The sequence below is a fragment of the Microcaecilia unicolor genome, chromosome 4 (assembly GCF_901765095.1).
Source record: "Microcaecilia unicolor chromosome 4, aMicUni1.1, whole genome shotgun sequence".
Classification (NCBI taxonomy): Eukaryota; Metazoa; Chordata; class Amphibia; order Gymnophiona; family Siphonopidae; genus Microcaecilia; species Microcaecilia unicolor.
Genome location: NC_044034.1, coordinates 238179622 through 238199599, shown reverse-complemented (window position 1 = coordinate 238199599; position 19978 = coordinate 238179622). Strand labels below are relative to the sequence as shown.

At 41.8% G+C, this 19978-nt stretch overlaps 1 protein-coding gene across 1 annotated transcript in view; it reads left to right on the top strand.

Annotated features, from left to right (window-relative positions):
* CLYBL (citrate lyase beta like) overlaps window positions 1–19978 on the top strand; it is a 526503-nt gene that overhangs the window by 296310 nt on the left and 210215 nt on the right. The window contains exon 2 of the mRNA XM_030201347.1: window positions 16277–16487. Within this exon, the coding sequence (XP_030057207.1) occupies window positions 16277–16487 (211 nt within the window). The remainder of the gene's footprint in view (window positions 1–16276; window positions 16488–19978) is intronic.

Genomic DNA, 19978 nt, shown 5'->3' with positions numbered 1-19978 from the left:
GACTCCGCATAAGCGCATGCTTGGAATATGGAAGCCGATTGACACATGACAAAGGGACGATAAATTCAAATTCTATCACATAACTCTCATTGGTTACCTGCCACAGGCAGTAACCAATGAGAGTTAATTTGTTAGAATAAGCGAAAGAAAGTTGTTAGAGTGTACAATGGAGTCATCGTGTTACACAGGCAACCATTGTGAACTGCTACAAGCGGGCAAGCTTTGTTAAGGATGTGGAGAGGGACGAAACAGATGCAGCTGTTGCAGACGCGTCAGATGAACAGGCAATTGACAGCCCAGCCGGTGTTACTGAAGAGGAGTTTCATCACTACGTAGCTGTTGATTACGATCTACAAATAGCTGCTGACAGCACTGATTTCGAGATATGCGCCTACACGCTGGCAACGGCTGACGATGAAACAGATGATGAAATGAGCAGTGAGGCAAATGCCTGATGAAATTCGACAACCTCCCGTCACTTTTCAAGAGCGCTGGTGAGTCTCAATGACGTGCAGGCCTATCAGGAAGCCACTGGATGTCAGTGCTATGACAGTTTTTACCATCTGGCAGACGTAGTCTATGGAACTCACAGACACAATAGTGTACAGAGGACTATGACTGATTAAGTAAGCTTAACGTCAGATAACAGAGACTGTATGCTGTACGTATAATATACATGTGTTTAATCTAAAAAAAATGTTCTAAACAGATTGGTTAAAAAGAAGCACAGCTGCTTGAACTAGCTGCTCCATAAAGCAGTCCTTTATTAAATAAAGGACTGCTTTATAGCCCTTTAGAGCAAAAGCAGGCCATGTCCACTTTTTGCATTAGTTCAGCCATGTGCTGATTCATAGTCTCTATAGCCTAAAGACTTGGAAGAAATATCAGCCATGTTCATACCTATCAAATTCTTTTTTTAACTTTAAATTTTTATTGAATGTTTTGAATTATTTTACAACCTTTGAAAACATTTTGAAACATTTGTGTAAACAGTCCATCGAATATTCACCACATATAGTTCCATTTCTTTACATCTTCCCATTATATTGGCTGTCACACTAACTTATTTTATCCACATTAACACATCTTGCTATTTTCACTCCATTCTCTTATTACCATTCCCACCATCCATGTTCCGCTCTATACTATTCCCAGCTTTATTTTGCTCCTTCACTAACACAGGTGGTGAAATCAACTTTACCCCCTATCTACCCCCCTCCCCTCCCTCCCCCCCTCCCCCCTCTCCTTCAGTCCAGTTTTCCTGAGTCAATCCCTCCCCCCCTTCCTACCTGTCCCCTTTCCCTGGAATGAATCCTCACCCCCCTATAGTCCCTCAATCATTTGTTGAAGTCTTGCCCATCCCCTTTTACGTCGGAGCTCACCCTCCCTTCTGTATACTGTTAGGCGTTCCATATGCCACAAAAGTCTCACTTTGATCTTCCAATCCTTCATGTGTGGTGGACATGTGAGAGGGTGGTATCGTTTTGGGAGACAGTGATGAGAGCGCTGGCCCAAACTATGGGAGTATCCTTGGTGTGTGGGCCGCAACAATGCTTACTAGGAATGTATAATGAGCGAGAAGAGTGGGAGGAGAGTAAACTGATGCGGTGGGAATTGGCAGCAGCTAAGTGTCTCCTTGCGCGCTGCTGGAAATCACACACCAAGGAAACTCCCATAGTTCGGGCCAGCGCTCTCATCACTGTCTCCCAAAATGGTACCACCCTCCCACATGTCTACCACACATGAAGAAATGTGCCTTTCTGGCTTTTGCATCTCCAACACACATCTGATGCTCCTGTGTACATCTTTTTTAGCCTCTCTGGGGTATAGTACCATCTTGTAAGGACCTTGTACGCGTTTTCCTATATTAACGCACAGACCGAGGCTTTTTGTACTTCCCCACATATAGTTTCCCATTCTCGCTCTGTGAATTGATATTTCAGATCCCTTTCCCAAGCTTCCTGAAATGGGTAGTTTTTTATCCTCAGCCCCATATCTATCAAATTCTGATAATTGGTGAGTTAATACATTTGCTACTTTCTTCTAGTTTTCAGAACATAGGTGTTGTTACGGGGTGGCAAGTGCCTTCCCCCCAAAATGGCTTGCAACGCCAATTTCATCATGCAAATTATTCGACATCCTCTACCCACACTACCTCCCAGGTCTGGCAGTTCTCTCCCTCTTTCTCACCCCCTGCCCCACATGCGGTCCGGCAACTCTGTTCCCTTCTTCCTACCTCCCCCCCCTCCACCGATCCTCCAACCTTCAGCTACGTTGTCAACAGCATCAGCCACTGAAGCAGGCCACTGCCGGCTGGGTCCAGAAATGATCGCAGTGCTGCGTCCCATCTCTGTGGGAACAGGAAGTTGTGTCAGAGGAGGTGGGAGGCAGCACAGTAATCACTTTTGGAGCCAGCTTGCTGGCAGTGATCTACTTCAGTGGCTGATGCTGCTGACGACATAGCCAAAGGTTGGAGAACTGAGGGGAGGAAGAATCTCAATTCATGTCCTCTAGTTCTACTAGTTTCCTGTCTCTGGAAAAGGTTTGTTTGTAAATTAATACCTTTCAAATATATGATATGTCTATATCATATCATCCCATCTCTCCTTTCCTCCAGGGTGTACATGTTCAGGTCCTCAAGTCTCTGCTCTTATGTCTTGCAATGCAAACCCCATACCATTTTCGTTGCTTTTCTCTTAACCATTTCTTTTTATGTCCTTAGCAAAATACAGCCTCCAAAACTGAATATAATACTCTCTATGTGGGGTCTCACCAACGACTTGTACAAGGGCATCAATACCTCCTTTCTTCTGCTGGTTATATCCCTTGTTATGCAGCCTAGCATCCTTCTGGCTGTGGCCACTGCCTTGTCACATTGTTTCATCACCTTAAGATACCTTCACCCTAAGGTCCTTCTCCTATCTGGTACATCTCCTTTGGATTTCTGCACCCCAAGTGCATCACTCTGCACTTCTTGGCATTAAATTTTAACTATTAGACCTTTGACCATTCTTCTAATTTTTGGAGATCTCTTCTCATGATTTCTACTCCCTCTACTACTACTTATCATTTCTAAAGCGCTACTAGACGTACGTAGCGCTATACACTTGAACATGAAGAGACAGTCCCTGCTCCATAGAGCTTACAATCTAATTAGGACAGACAGACAGAACATACAAGAGATAAGGGAATATTAAAGTGAGGATGATAAAATAAGGGTTCTGAAAAAAGTGAATAAGGGTTAGGAGTTAAAAGCAGCATCAAAAAGGTGAGCTTTTAGCTTAGATTTGAAGACGGCCAGAGATGGAGCTTGACATACCGGCTCAGCAAGTCTATTCCAGGCATATGGTGCAGCAAGATAAAAGGAACAGAGTCTGGAGTTAGCAGTGGAGGAGAAGGGTGCAGATAAGAGAGATTTACCCAGTGAACAGAGTTCCCGGGGAGGAATGTAGGGAGAGATGAGAGTGTAGAGGTACTGAGGAGCTGCAGAGTGAATGCACTTATAGGTCAATAAGAGGAGTTTGAACTGTATGCAGAAACGGATAGGAAGCCACTGAAGTGACTTGAGGAGAGGGCTAATATGAGCATAATGACACTGGCGGAATATTAGTCGTGCAGCAGAATTTTGAACAAATTGAAGAGGAGAGAGATGGCTAAGTGGGAGACCTGTAAGAAGCAAGTTGCAATAGTCTAAGCGAGAGGTGATAAGAGTGTGAATGAGGGTTCTGGTAGCGTGCTCAGAAAGGAAAGGGCAAATTTTGGTGATATTATAGAGAAAGAAACGACAGGTTTTAGTAGTCTGCTGAATATGTGCAGAGAAGGAGAGGGAGGAGTCAAAGATGACCCCAAGGTTACGAGCTGATGAGACAGAAAGGATGAGAGTGTTATCCACAGAAATAGAGAATGGGGGAGGAGGAGAGGTTGGTTTAGGGGGAAAGATGAGAAGCTCAGTCTTGGTCATGTTTAGTTTCAGATGGCGCTGAGACATCCAGGCAGCAATGTCAGACAGGCAGGTTGATACTTTGGCCTGGATTCCTGCTGAGATTTCTGGTGTGGAGAGGTAGATCTGAGAGTCATCAGCGTAAACATGATACTGAAAAACATGGGATGAGATCAGAGTACCAAGGGAAGAAGTATAGATGGAGAAAAGAAGAGGTCCCAGGACAGATCCCTCTGGTATCTACTCTATTGGCTATCTTCGTGTCATCTATAAAAAGGCAAACTTTTTCTTCTAACCCTTCAGCAATGTCTCTCAGAAATATATTAAATAGAATCAGGCCTAGTACTGACCTCTGAGGCACTTAACTACTCACTTTCCTTTCCTTCGAGCAGATTTCATTTTACTAGTACTAATTTATGCAAATATGCTGTAGAAAACATGGGCCTTCTTTTTTTTAGATATTGTTCAGATTTAGTTCAACTGTTGGAGCAAAGCATAGTCGTTGACTTAGATGGTTGTGATTGTTGCTTAATTGAGGGGCCCTTTTACTAAGCCGTGTAAGCGTCTACGTACGCCCAATGTGCACCAAAATGGAGTTACCGCCCAGCTACCATGTGGCTCTTGCGGTAATTTTATTTTTGGCACGCGTACAAAAAATAATTTTTCTTTTTGGATGCGTGAATCGGACGCGTGCCAAGTGGCATTTGATGTGCATAGGTCATTACCGCCCAGTACCGTGTGAGACTTTACTGCTAGGTCAATGGCTGGCGGTAAGGTCTCAGACCCAAAATGGATTCACGCCAATTTTGATTTTACCACACGTCCATTTTTGGCAAAAATTAAAAAAGGCCTTTTTTGCAAGCGTGCTGAAAAATGGATCTGCGCACGCCTAAAACACGTGCCTACATTACCACAAGCCATTTTTCAGTGCACCTTAGTAAAAAGGACCCCTGAAACTTCTGTAATGCATTACACACTGTTGCATGTAAACATTAGACAGTAGGTTAGCAAGAATGGGAATAGAGTTGAAGGTTCTTAGCAAGGTGAAGAACTGGTTACAAAACAGATGAATGGTAACAATCACTTTGAAGGTGAAGTGCATGGGCCAAAGAGTTAAAAAAAAAAAAAGGATTGTTGGTAACCCAAAATTCTCTTAGTTTTCTGTCAAAAATCAGGAAAATCTGCTCTCTCCTCTGTGTTGCCCTTTGTTAGGGAGAAGGGAAGGTAGCACGTTGTGTTAAACGGGGTCTCCTTTGCTCTCTTCCGTTTTAAAAGAAGCTCTTTTGTCTCTAGATTGATTTGAACTTCACATTTTGTCAGCGCTGTGTCTGCTTATGCAGCTAAGTAGTCGCTTTTTTCTAGATACTTTTTCAATGTGAATTTGAGATAGAATTTGTTATATATTTTACATTTAGTGATTGTTTTGATGAAGTAGTACAAAAATGAGAATAAATGTTTGTTATGGAGGTTTTTGGACCATGGATGAAAATGATTAACAACATGCAATAAGCTGAAGGATTTGAAATAACTTTGTGCTATAAGAGATCCAGTAGCCTTGCCACGGATGGATATCTGATGTTTCCATGCTGGTTTCCTATTTTTAGGAATGTCCCAGTAGTTTTGCACCTTTTTTGTATGCTACAAGACCAGTGCCAAGTTATTTATTGTCCATATTTGATATGTGAGCCCTTGCAGTTTGAATTGCTTCTGCTTAGATGCTCTTATAACCTCTCTGCTTTGATTGTAAGAGCATTTAAATACTGTAGAGAGGGGAGTTGTCACAAGAATGATCTGAAATAGTTTTCACCTAAGCAACCTTATTAGATCTTTGAGTGGCTTGTACAGATATGTTCCTAAGCATGTTGTTCTGGTCTTGAAACTAGAACAACTAATACATACGAGGAAGGCAGAGGGTGAGAAGCTTTTCTTTTCTTGCTTGGGGCCAATCTCCCACCTTTGTTGGGCACTAGTAGATGCTTTTGCTTACAGCATATTGTAGGTACATTGAATTCTGGGGAACATGTATTGAAAAACAAAATTAGGGGTTTTGGGACAAGATATTGGATTTCATGTTTATCTGCTCCATATCTTTGAGTATTGTTTACATACAAATACAAATCCTGATGTACATATACCTCATGCCCCAAAAAATGAATACATGGGATTTCAGCACCACGTCATGCTAGAGATGCAACATGCCTGGCAGTTCTTATCATAGTAACATAGTAACATAGTAGATGACGGCAGAAAAAGACCTGCACAGTCCATCCAGTCTGCCCAACAAGACAACTCATGTGTGCTACTTTTGTGTATACCCTACTTTGATTTGTACCTGTGCTCTTCAGGGCACAGACCGTATAAGTCTGCCCAGCACTAGCCCCGCCTCCCAACCACCAGCTCCGCCTCCCAACCACCGGCTCATATGTGGTAGTCTTGTCCATCGCTTCAAGGGTATTATCAGTGGGTATTAGTAGTACTGTTTTAGCTATTTCAGAGATTTCTGATTCAATGTCTATTTCAGCAGTGGTGCTAGGAGCAGAACTCCCTAGAATTAGTTCGAACCCGATTGTCCTATCCCTTGCCGACTGTTGGCTGCTAGATATACAGTAGCCAGGTTTCGGAAGAGAGATTGCCCTCCCATGCAGGAAAAATGACTGGAGAAGGTATGGAAAATCCTTATTGTGGAGAAATTAACTTGGACACTGTGAGAGGTAGCACTTATTTCCTGTTTCTAATTTGAATACCGAGTGGCCTTTGTGGGAATCAGAGTTATTAAAAGAGATGACTTCTATGGGCGATTAAAATGATAGCGGGGATGGGACGACTTCCCTATGAAAAAAGACTAAGGAGGCTAGGGCTTTTCAGTTTGGAGAAGACAGCTGAGGGGAGACATGATAGAGGCATATAAAATAATGAGTGGAGTGGAACAGGTGGATGTAAAGCGTCTGTTCACGCTTTCCAAAAATACTAAGACTAGGGGGCATGCGATGAAACTACAGTGTAGTAAATTTAAAACAAACCGGAGAAAATGTTTCTTCACCCAGCGCATAATTAAACTCTGGAATTCGTTGCCGGAGAACGTGGTGAAGGCGGTTAGCTTGGCAGAGTTTAAAAAAGGGTTAGACGGTTTCCTAAAGGACAAGTCCATAAACCACTACTAAATGGATTTGGGAAAAATCCACAGTTCCAGAAATAACATGTATAGAATGTTTGTACATTTGGGAAGGTTGCCAGGTGCCCTTGGCCTGGCTTGGCCGCTGTCGTGGACAGGATGCTGGGCTCGATGGACCCTTGGTCTTTTCTCAGTGTGGCATTATGTATGTACTTATCTTAGAGTCATTTTGAAAGGGAAATTCAGACATTTTTCCTGTTTAAAAATGGCTCTAAGATGGATGTTTTGTTTGGATGTAATGAGCTAAACATCCCAATTCTGACTTGGAAATTTTTTTGAAAATGCCCCTCCATGTTACTATGTTACTCCACTTAGAAACAGTCCTTTGTCCAATCCAGAGATGTTTACTAACAAAATGATACAGTAGTATTTAGAAAAGAGATGATGGACTGGATATGCAAAAGGACTTCTTTGTATTGTGGCTGCCACTATCCCCCAGGTTTTGTATAAGGTGCGGCGAGTAGTATAGGCCTAAGTTGTTTATTTACAATGCTTGTTAGGCCTGTAGAATTGAATAAAATCTTCCTTTCAGCTTTGAATGGGGAAATTTGGGGAAGAAAATTAAGACTGTGTGGATGGTGAGGGACAGGGATGGAGAATGCAGGGACGGTAAGGGGATGGAGTTACATGGGGTGGGGTTGGGAAAAAAATTCTGGTTGCGGGAGAGAATGGGGATGAATTTTTGTCCCTGCATCACAGTCTTCAGCAATTCTTCAGGAGCCTATTGTTGTAACTATCCATTGAGTTTTGATTGGAAGATACAAAAGTAGAATGTCAGAGCTTTTTTCTGTAGGTCAAAAAGTTTTTTGAAATCCAGTAAAAATACATGCAACTTCTTATCATACACATTCAAAAATCTTCTAAGGGCATATATCTTTTTTATATATTTATATCTTCAAATCATCTCATAAGAGTTTCCCCAGAACCTCAGTGATGTTAATCGCTATCAATTTCAATCTATAGCGATATAAACAACATCAAAATCTTCACTGGTTCTTTTACACATAGCCTCCTCTTATAAATATCAAAATGTTTTAAAACTTAACTTATTCAATCTTGCTTTATTGTCGGACCCAGGGGGACAGCTGTCCGACATGCACGTTTCGCCCAAACATGGGCTGTCTCAAGGACATTCCCCCTGTATTCTTATCAGCGTCAGCTCAAAAGTTACTCATAAGACCTTTTTTCTGTGCAGTTAATGCCAGTGTTTCCATTGTCACATAAATGTGACCCTTCGCTGCCATCATTGTTCCATATTGTTGCTGCCCAGGTGGGTGGTATGTCGTAGTCTGGCAGCTCAACTGAGACCTGTCCACTTTGGAAGAACCTTCCAGTAGTTAACTCACCAAATAGTGTAGCTCTCAGCATCAGTTCTCGCGGCACAACAAGCCACAACCCAAGTGAGGGAACGATACAAATAGCAGCTGAATGTAATTATTATTCATAGGGCCAGTGGTGGTTAGCACTCTGCATGTATATTCAGCACCATGGACTATTTAGAAAGTAGAACTGGATAAATAAACATAGTCCACCCAATATTCAAAGCGATTTAACTGGTCAGGAGGGGCTCCTGTCCGCTTAAATCGCTTATGGCTGCCAAAGTGCCAATTCGCTGGTTATCTATGCAGGTATGGCACTGAATATTGCTGGTACCTGTATTACTGCTGGATCCTCCCCAACTCTGCCCCTTGTACCACCCCTGATCTGCCCACTTCTAACATGGCTGGTCAGAGGTTGTGGCAGTCATTTTGATGAAGCAGCTTCTAGGACCAGGAGCGAGTGGGGTTCACTTCTGCTCCCAATTCCCCACTGGACCACCAAGGATCTTAGGAAGACCTTGAGAGGGGGCTATTCCAAGGGGGAGGAGGATTGGAAGAAGAGGGCTTTCCAGGGGCAGAAGGATTGGAAGGGGAATGTTCTGGGGGTATAATAAGGGGATCTGAGGGGCTGGGGACCCTTGTAGGGGTTATGTTGGTGCCAGCTGATATTCAGTGCCAGCACCCAGAGAGCTAACAAGGTGAATTGGATTCCTGTGCAGAAGGAATGGATCCTCAGAAGCTTAGCCGAGACTGGGAGGCGGGGCTGGTGTTTGGGTGGTGGGGCTAGATCTGGGCAAGACTTCTAAGCTCCAGCAATCACAGCTTTGACAATTAGCCTTGGTTATTCAGTGCCGATGCACATACATGGCCTGACACTGAACATCGGGATTAATTTAGCCAGCGATGGTCAACGTATTAAAAAATGCTGACCACCACGAATTGATCTTATATTCCATAGTCCGCTAATACCTCAAAAGGTTCTAAGAGGATTACGGCATAAAAAATACCAATTATAATCGGGAGCTAACAAAAAAAGCATCACAACAGCTAAAGATAGTTAATTCTGCAATTTCAAAACTATATAATTCATCACTACTGAAGTAGGAAAGTACATAGGCTATAGATAATCAAGCTCAATTGTCTTGAGCACTCATTAAATTGAAACTGGGGCCTTGCTCTGTTTTTTCTCTTTGGCTTTCCTTTTTACTCAATCCCAGGATATCTGAAGAAAAATCCCTGGTCAAATACAAAAACTGCTGTAATAAATTTTGGTGAACTAAGTCAGTACCCAAACCTCTGACACAGAGATCTTCATTCCCCATGGCACTGCTCCACTGAGTCTCCTCTTGACATCATGCCAGATAGCACTTTGGAGATATACCTTCTCTCCAAGTGGAAAGAAATAGGTGTCATCTTCTATACGGCATCTGAGGCTGCTTTCCTCTGATCCCAAGGTCAGCAAAACCCATGGACTCTTGAGTCCTCTTTTATAGTCTTACCTATTCCTTGAGGAATGGGCATCTCTCCCCTCAAATTGACATAACTATCTCAGGAACCTCCTAAACCTGGAAATTTCTCTTTTTCAGCTCACAGACACAGAAAACATCATTGGAATCCAAAGGGTCTAGGTGATCTTGGAGTGGAAAGAGAACAAAGATAAAACTGAGCATACTGTCTCTTTTAGACTTCCCTTATTTTAAACATGTTCATTAGGTTCTCAGCTCAGAATCATATATAGACAGGAATTTAAACTAGATGAGCAGATGGCAAATGGAAGATTATCACAGCAGGTTGTCACCTTTTACAAACATATGAAGTTAGCAGAGATTAAAAAACCCCCATAAAAGTAAGGATCTCACAAGGCTACCTGTGCCTAATGGAGAAGACAGATGGAGACGGTATTAGTCTCTAGAGAGGAACAGCAAGGCAAAGAGAAATACTTTAGAAATATTTAGAAACATAGAAAATGATGACAGATAAGGGCTATATGACCTAGCCAGTATACCCATCCATACCATCTACTAATCTCTAATATCCTTTCCCCTCCCTTAGTGATCCTCTATGCTTGTCTTATACTTTCTTGAAATCAGATAAAGTCTTTTTCTCCACTAGGAGGCCATTCCAGAGTTTCCTTTCAATTGAAAGAGACTCACCTTCTGTGCATTTATGTCAAAGGGGTATTTAAATGTCTCTATCATATGTCCCCTATACTGCCTTTTTTCCAAAGTATTTTTATTTTATTTTATTTTAATTTATTTATGACATTTATATCCCGCATTAGCCTGAGTAGAATTCAGGTTCGGGTTGGCTTACATAGCAATTAGAAAAGCATGAACATGTTCAAAATATATTAACAAAAAGTAAAATACACCATATAATGTTAGACCAGTAAAATTTGAGTTAGGAACAGATGTAATTAAATACTTAGTTATTTAAGCTAGATAATTGAAATATGGAGGAAAAAGGTAAAGGGCTAGGATTAACTGGGATAAACAGGAGTAGTGGGAGCTGGGATGAGGTAAAAATTAATGCCATGAGTTTATTTGAGAAGAGTGCTTATTTCCATAAAGGCTAGACTGAAGAAGTGAGTTTTCAATAGACTTCAGAATAACAAATAATCATTGGTGCATTTGATGGTTTTAGATAAGGAGTTCCACATTTTAGTACCTTGATATGAAGAGATAGCAGTATGGATTGTTTTGTAAGTTACTTTTTTACAATTCGGGAAATGTAGGATAAGATATTCTCTAGGTGATTTAGAGGCATTACATGGGGGTAATTCAATGAGGTTGTTCGAGTATATTGGGGCCGAGCCATACAAAATTTTGTGAATGAAGGTACATAGCTTAAATGGTATTCTATCTTTTATTGGCAGCCAGTGCAAATCATACAGAGGGGGATTGCTTTGGTGAAGCATGATCATCTAAATATGAGACGTGCGACAGTGTTTTGAGCGGTTGCATAAGTACATAAGTATTGCCATACTGGGACAGACTGCAGGTCCATCAAGCCCAGCATCCTGTTTCCAGCAGTGGCCAATCCACATCACAAGTACCTGGCAAGATCCCAAAACAGTACAATACATTTTATGCTGCTTATTCTAAAAATATTCAATACTACATCCAGTAGAAAAGATCTACGAAGTATATATATGCCACTAAGTACTGTTGACTGTTCAAGGGAGAGTCTCTTACAGACACCACAAAAATCCTCTACACCATTCGGTGTATAACCTTTTAAATGGTGACAAATTTAATCATTGACAGTCTCCCTCCTGCCTGTATATCCGAATTTTTATGTTTTTTATATTTTTTTAATTCTTTGTTTTTTCAGGTGTAATGCTTTCCCGCTATTCTGCGTCAGCTTTCGTACAGTCAACAGCGGAGCCTAAATCCTTTTCTATGCTTTACCGCTGTGATTATATATACTTCTTATGCAGATCAAGTAATGCAGTCGAAATAGATTAGTAACGGCACTATCGGCTATGTGGTCTACATCAAGCCTAGCCGCGTTCACTTATCTAGTGTTGTTACTGTCCTTCGTATTCCAGTCCAGGTACATCTCACGTCCCAGGTACTGGTCCAATCCAGTAATAATGGGATTGAAGCCACTGGTCTGTAGTTAGAGACTACACTTAGGCTGGTTTGCGTATTCTTCAGTATGGGAGTCAAAATAATGTTGCCATTTTGAGAGGGGAATAGGCCCTGAGATAGCATTAAAGTTATGTTTGAGAGCAAATAGCTTATGAGTAAATTAGGGGTTGATTTGAAAAGGTAATTAGGGCAGTTATCAAGTAGGCATTGTGATTTAGCATATTTGTGAAGAGTGCATTTGACTTGATTAGTTGTAAGTTGGTGAAAGGCTGACCAGATTCTGTCTGCTTGGGAGCATTGTGGTGAAGGATCATGTAAATTAAGAAAATGATCTATTGATGTTAGGGAGTTATTTAGTTCTTGTCTGATTTTAGTTATTTTTTGCTCAAAATATGTCGTCAATTGATCAGTTGTTGAAGTGGGTTCATTTGTAGTAGTTACAGGTTGAGCATTCAATAGCTTATTTACTAGTGTTTAAAGTTTTCATGGATTAACTGGTTTTTCGCCTATAGGTTTTGAATAGTAAGTGACTTTTGCTTTGATAATCATGCTCTTGTATAATTTTAGGAGTTTTTTTCCAATTAGTTCATTGTTCATTTGATTTGTTTTTGATCCAAATTCTTTCTTGTCTTCTACAGTTATGTTGCATTTGTAGGAGGTCTTTGTTACACCATTGAGATAACTTCTTTTTTGTTCTGGAATTGTTTGTAATTGGTGCAAGTTTGTCTAGAACAGTTTTGCAAGTATTGTTCCATTGTTGGATGAAATTAGTAGATGGGTCAGAGGAATGTAAGTTACCAAGTTGTTTGTTTGACCAAAATTTTGAGGGGTCAATTTCACCTCTGGTTTTGAAGGTATGTGATGTGTTAGTAGGCTTAGATGAATGTGTGGATTCTTTCCAGTTTAGCTTGAAAGAAAGGCTGCTATGATCTGACCAAGGTATCGGGGACCACTGTGGTTCAGATATGTGAAAGTTAATAGAGTCTGTAAATTTGGTTGCTAATAAATCTAGCTGATGTCCTTTGATGTAGGAGGACATTCCATTGAAGAGTGAGAATTGCCAGACATTAAGGAAATCAATGAATTGCGTAGTATGTAGATTAGTAGCATTTTCAAGATGTAAGTTTGAGTGGAGGAGTGGCCTAGTGGTTAGAGTGATGGACTTTGGTCCTGGGGAACTGGGTTCAATTCCCACTGCAGGCACAGGCAGCTCCTTGTGACTCTGGGCAAGTCACAACCCTCCATTGCCCCAGGTACAAATAAGTACCTGTATATAATATGTAAGCCGCATTGAGCCTGCCATGAGTGGGAAAGCGTGGGGTACAAATGTAATAAAAATAAAATAAAAGTTGATATCTCCAGTCATGATATTGTGATTATTGACACATATATTGGATATAAATTCAGTAAGTTCAGCCTCTGCCAGGTTCCAGCTATTGGGAGGATAATATAGTAATAGGAGTCAGATAGACTTGTATAGGGAATTGTCTTATATAGAGCAGGCAACAATTTCTAGGTTAGGGGATTCCAATTCAGTAATAGGTTTTACCTGGAGGAATGATTTATAAATAATAGCAAACCACCTTCTCTCTTTTTGGTTCTGAGAAAATGAAGAATGGAGTATCCAGATGGACATATGTCTAGGATTGCTGGATCGTCTTTTGCATGTAGCCAAGTTGTGGAGATAAGGGCTAGACCAAATTGAGCTTCGGTTATTCGATCTTTAATCATTTCGGTTTTGTTGATAACCGAGCGAGCATTGGTATAGCCTATGGGTAGGGGCAGGTAGGAATGCTTATCAGAAATTGACAATTGGACTTTAGTGAGAATGCGTTTGTTGTATGGGGTTTTTGTTATGATACTTAGTGGGAAGTATGATGTTTGGAGCATTATGTACCAGGTATTCAGATTCTAAAGTATAAGGATTATTTTGGTATCTGATAGGTAACCCATATGAATAGTGCCTAGGGGTGTGTATCACAGGGGATATTATATATACATTCAAAAGCATTGGTGAAATGACTTGTGTGTCTTGATAGAAAGAGTAGGTAAAGTAACCAGTATAACAAGATTTTTTTTTAGCAAACTCATTATACAACACTGAGAAAAGTGATCTTATTATTTATTTTTGGTAATTGTGCTTAATGTAATGTGAGGCAAAGATGGTGAACAAACAATGTTGATTCCTAGTGATGTTAAAAGGTATCTATCAATTCTTGCAAACCAAATCAGAGAAGGAATGGTAAAAAAATACTGTCTGTGTCAGACTACAACGTTAAAATGACCTGAATTAGAGTAAGGAGTCAAATAATGAGAACATAAAGGGGTATTAGATAAAATAATTGTATATAAATGAGTTAACAAATAGTAAACTCACTGACATCTGTGCAAGTCCAAGTAGCAGGAAGTGATGGATTTTGATATTCTGCTATTGTTGACTGTCAGTTCTTAGGTCAGTGGAATGCATTTGTCAAGTTACTCTCGAAGTTGCTCATGAAGGGTTTCGACTAACAAACCTGGTTCAGAGTCCCTACGAAGATGCTGCCGAAGTCACGCACAAAGGGGCACAAGCCCCAGCAGTCGTAGGCAGACTCAAAGTGGAGCGAGAGGCGACACCAACCGTTCGGTGTACCCTTCAATTGGCCTGACACAATGGTAAAAGAAGGCCCGGTATAGCCTCCCAGGTAAACTGAGGCTCCGAACTGCAGACACCGATGATGTTCAGAGGGTATAGGGTGGACCTTGACGCCTCAGCAGTTGCACTCAAGCTCAAAGAGGACAGGAGACCTTATTAGGCACTAGAATGTGGGATCTTCTTCTGCTGAGGGATCGCACCTTGATAAAGTTTGAAGTGATGCATGAAGGGACGCACAAAGAGATGTGCCCCTTTGGCGCAATGCCTGATGTGCAATGCCTCAGAAGCAGGCTGCCTATTATGGGTGATGCTTGCTGGCATCACCAACCATCTGCCTGGTTTGAAATTATGTTGTGAAAGGTGGTAGATGATGGCTGAGGAAAGTCTTCCCCAATAGGAGGAACTTTGAGCTAGTGAAGCAGCCATGATTTTTGCTCATTTGTCCCTCCCTCCTGTCCTGTGCCAGCCACTTTGTCAGTGGGAGTTGTCAGACTAGCTAGGTACCCAAGCAATTGTTTGGTGATGGTTGGATAGAAGATATACTTCTGACTTGGGATGGTGGTCCTGATGCCTTTATTGACACCATATACTACTACTACTTATCATTTCTATAGCGCTACTAGACGTACGCAGCGCTGTACACTTGAACATAAAGAGACAGTCCCTGCTCGACAGAGCTTACAATCTAATTAGGACAGACAAACAGGACAAACAAGATTTGTGTCAGAAGATGGGTGGCGATCACTTTCAAAAATCAGCTGGATAGTGTTAAGGATCAGAGGAACAGGTAGTTAGTTTCTAGGAATAAAGAAGATGTGTAGTTTCCTCTTCAGTGATTTCAGAAAAGGAAGAAAAAGGAGGCAGGGGTTGGAGGGTTGAGAGAATGGACTAAGAGAAGGAGAGGTGCAGGTGATCTGGTTGAGAATTCAAGTTTAATCTTGTGAACCTTATCATGAAAGTACTCAGCCAGAGTCTGGGAGGAAAGTGAAGGGGGAGTTGGAGTTGAAGGCACTTTGAGGAGAGAGTTCAGTGTGGCAAAGAGACGTCGATGGTTTGAGCCAAGAGAATTTGTCAACTGGATGTAATAGTCCTCTTTTGGCAAGTAAAAGAGCAGACTGGAAGGAGGTCAGCAAGAATTTGAAATGTATGAAGTCAGCATGGGCATGGGATTGCAGCCAAAGGCTTTTGGCAGAGCGGGCACAGGAACGTAGGTAGCGGATTGTAGAGGTCAGCCAAGGCTGGGGTTTGGTACGTTTTACTTTCCTGGAGGCTTCACTATTGCTTCCCTCCCTTTTTAGGGAGCAGGTGGGTTGCTACAGGCCACCTAGCTAACATCATGGCAGCTGGCCAATTGGTTTGTGTACATCCAAGTGTTAACCTTCTTATGTTTGAATTCCATTAGTAGTTGCTTGAAAAACATCTATTGAGGGAAATTCAGGATATTTTAGCTTCTAACAGTAACTTTTCTATAATGGTATATCAGTGAAACTTTGGAGTTTATATGTAAAGTTTGCATGTCTTAGGTATTGTTGTATAATAATGTATCATGCAAAGTTGTATTTATTATAATAGAATAATTGAAAATGCTGAAAAATATTTTCAATTTCATTTTTGCAGGAACAGTTCATCATGGTTCACTGGTGTTCCAAGGCATATACAGAATTGCTGTGTTTATTATCACCTAAACTCTCCGTCTCGCAAATATGTACCCAGGAGAGCTGTTCTATATGTACCTGGAAATGATGAAAGAAAGATAAGGAAAATACCGTCTCTAGATATAGATTGTGCTGTATTGGACTGTGAAGATGGTGTAGCCCTAAACAAAAAGGTAATGTGTTAAATTTTACTAAGAAAATTCTTGTACTTGGATTTCTGTTACGACTAATGATAGAGGCCTTTGCTAATTACTTTGGACTTCCTCCATTAAAATATACATCATATGAAATGTTTAAACTTTTGCATTTTTTTTTTTATTCTTTCTAACCCAAAGGAATGTTGGAAACTATACATAAGGGGTCAAAATTGTCTGTTTTCACAGGAACCACATAATTCTCCAAACAATTAACAGAATGGGACAAAATTTGTTGTGGGAGAAAATCAGGGGGAAAACCATATCGTATTCATTATTCAAAAAGTGCTTTTGTGGTTAGAGAGTTATTTTGCCCCCCAAACAGATATTTTTCAACCCCACATGCATCTGCCCAAAGTTAGTGTGAACAAAGAGCAGATCAACGAAGAAAGTCCATAAAATTGTTTATTCACCATAATATTCAGTTAAAAAAAGCTAAAAGCCCGACATGGCCATGTTTCACCCATGCAAGAGCTCTGTGAGGTGCATACAAAGACTGCTAACAAATAAATAACACAATTGTTAGTAAAAATCATAAGAAACCAAATCAATATGGCACATCTAATAAAAACAAATATTGAAAATTATAAAACTTTAATTGAATAATTAGAAAAAATAATAAAAGAGACAAATGATAGCTAATTAAAAATACAAAGTTAAGAGGGTGAATAAATATAGTATCAAAATGTAATTCTAAAAATTTTAGGAGGTGAAACAGTGACAAATTTATCCATCCAAGAAAGGGGGCAAGATTTGGGGAATTCTTAGGTGCATAATTTATCAGGTCAGTATTCAGATTCCATGGTCAGTGTTTCATTTAAATACTAGGAAAAAAGGCCCGTTTCTGGCTGAAATGAAACGGGCGCTAGCAAGGTTTTTGGTGGAGTGTGTATGTTTGAGAGAGTGTCTGTGACAATGACTATGTGTGAGAGAGATAGTGAATGTGCAAGTGTGTGTGTGTGAGACAGTGAGGGTGGATGTAAGTGTGTCTGTGAGAGTGTGTTTATGTGAGAATGAGTGTGTGCGTGTGTGAGACGGTGAGTGTCCTCCGCTCTCCCCCCTCTCAGGTCTGAGGACCCTCGTTCTCTGTGGTCTGAGGACCCCCCCCCCCCCCCGCCGTCTGTGGTCTGAGGACCCCTCTTCCCCCCTGTCTGTGGTGTTAGGGACCCTCCTTCCCCCCTCTCTGGTGTTAGGGATCCCCCTTCCCCCCTGAGTGGTGTTAGGGTCCCCCCTTCCCCCCTCTCTGGTGTTAAGGACCCCCCTTCCCCCCTGTCTGGTGTTAGGGTTGTTGCTTTTTTACTTTGAGTTTCTGGCGGGGGGGGGGGGGTTAAAATAGTTTTTGTTGCAGGTTTTCGGTGTGGGCACGCGATTTGCAAGCCCCTTCCCCCCCCCCCTTGGCGATATCACCCTCCCCCCCTGCGCATAATGGAGCCCCTCCCTCTGCCCACATGAACCCCCTCGTCTTCCGCAAATACTAACTGTGTCCGGCCGCTGCAGCTTCTCCTGTTGAGCAGCAGCAGCCGGTACATAAAGAGAAAATCAAGAAAAAGTTGTTAAAAGTAAAACGCACCTCCGTAGACAGCCAACTCACATTGGCTGTCGTCTCTGCAGCCGCTCCTCCTCTCTCCTCTGACGTCACTGCGCTCCTCCGGGGTCTTCTCCAGGGGCAGTGACGTAAGGGGAGAGGAGGAGCGGTTGCAGAGACGTCAGCCAATGTGAGATGGCTGTCTTTGGAGGTGTGTTTTAGTTTTAAGATCTTTTTTTTTTGTTTTTTCTTTATGTACGGGCTGCTGCTGCTGAAGAGGATAAGCAGAAGCGGCCGGACAGAGTTAGTATTTTCGGCTGTGGGTGGCGAGGCGGGTGATGTGGCCGGGGGGGTGGATAGGGGCTTGGTGATGCACTGGGGGGAGGGGGTTGTGTGATGCGCCGAGGGGGGGGGGGTTGGCGCTTTGTGATGCGCCGTTGCTGAGGGGCTGGGGTGATGCACTGGGGGAGGGGGGGTTAGAGGTGTTTCGTGGGCAGGGGGAGGAGTAGGGAAACACGCGGAGCGTGTTTCCCTACTCCTCCCCCTGCGTGTCTCACGGATTGGGCGGGGCAGACACTCAAGGAGAAAAAGTGGTCTCTGCCACTTCACTTTTACAACGTTGGGAAAGTGAGGCTTCATTAGAACGTTGGAGGTGCGTTTTATATAGAGAGATCAGCTGTGGCAGCTGAGATTATACCCAAATATTCAATACAGGCCACTTTCTGGATATCATTGCTGAATATCCAGGTATAATGGGTAGAGTCATGATTATCCAAATAACAGATATTTAGCACCTTTATATGAATAACCATCCAGATACTGGCTGAATCTCACTGATCTCCAGGTAACTGTTGGCTCCATCCAGGATCTACCCCAGATCATCTTGACTTTATATGGCTAGTACCAGCATTATCTGGATAATGCTGCTGAAAATCTGGGTCTGGCCCATAATCAGTAGCCCATATTTAGGTAGCAGCAACTACACCCATATCTCTAAGAAGTGATATTCAGCCACAGTTAAACATCTAGTATAAATGTCTAGGTGGTCTGCACAAATAGTAAGTATAACGTGAAACATCCAACTTAGACACCATTTGAATGCACCTCAGGGCACCTTGGAAAAAGATCTGAGCATCTGGGAGCATAGGGAGGCATTGCTGGTGCCAGAGTATGGCTTCAAAAACACAAAGAGAATATTCACAAGTACTCCTTAATTAAAATCTGGGCTTCTAGATAGTTGCTGGACTGACAGCACACTGTGCCACACACAGGAGTGATATCATTTCAAAGCACATGAGGATACCTTGATCTGGGAACCTGCCTGTGGCATATAGCTAGAGACGTTCCCCTTTGGAAGCCTATTCAGGAGCCTGAAGGGTTGGAGGCATGGTTCCTTTCCTTTTTTTAAAATCCCTTTTTAGGGTGGTAGGACTATTCTACATTTTGCATGATATTCAAGAGAAAGTGGAAAAGGAAAGAATTAAGAGTATACTATAGTGCTATAAATCCTTTTGTTACCATTATGATAGGACAGTTAGCTTGGTTTTCTGTGTTGCCCTGCACGTAAAGTGGTACTATTTTTGCTTGCACAAATGCCATTAATGTGCATCCTTGGTAAATAAGCTCCATTGCATAACACTGAACATGCAGTAAATAACATGTATTAAAGTGGTGGTGTTCTTTAGTAAATCTAGCCCTCAATGCTTGCCACTACTTTGGCTCTAAGTACATAGAGGCCACATTAATGCTAACTTATGCAAACAACGATGGGAGCTGAAAGAAGCTATTGAATTTTATGACTGCAAAAAAAGTGAATATAAAGATAACATCTGAGAACTGCCAATCTGTATAAGCTTACAAGACCATGATGTTTTCCTCTGGTTTCCCAAAACAATTGGCGAAAAGGTTGCTGGTGAAGACACATTTTTTTACTATAACCACACTA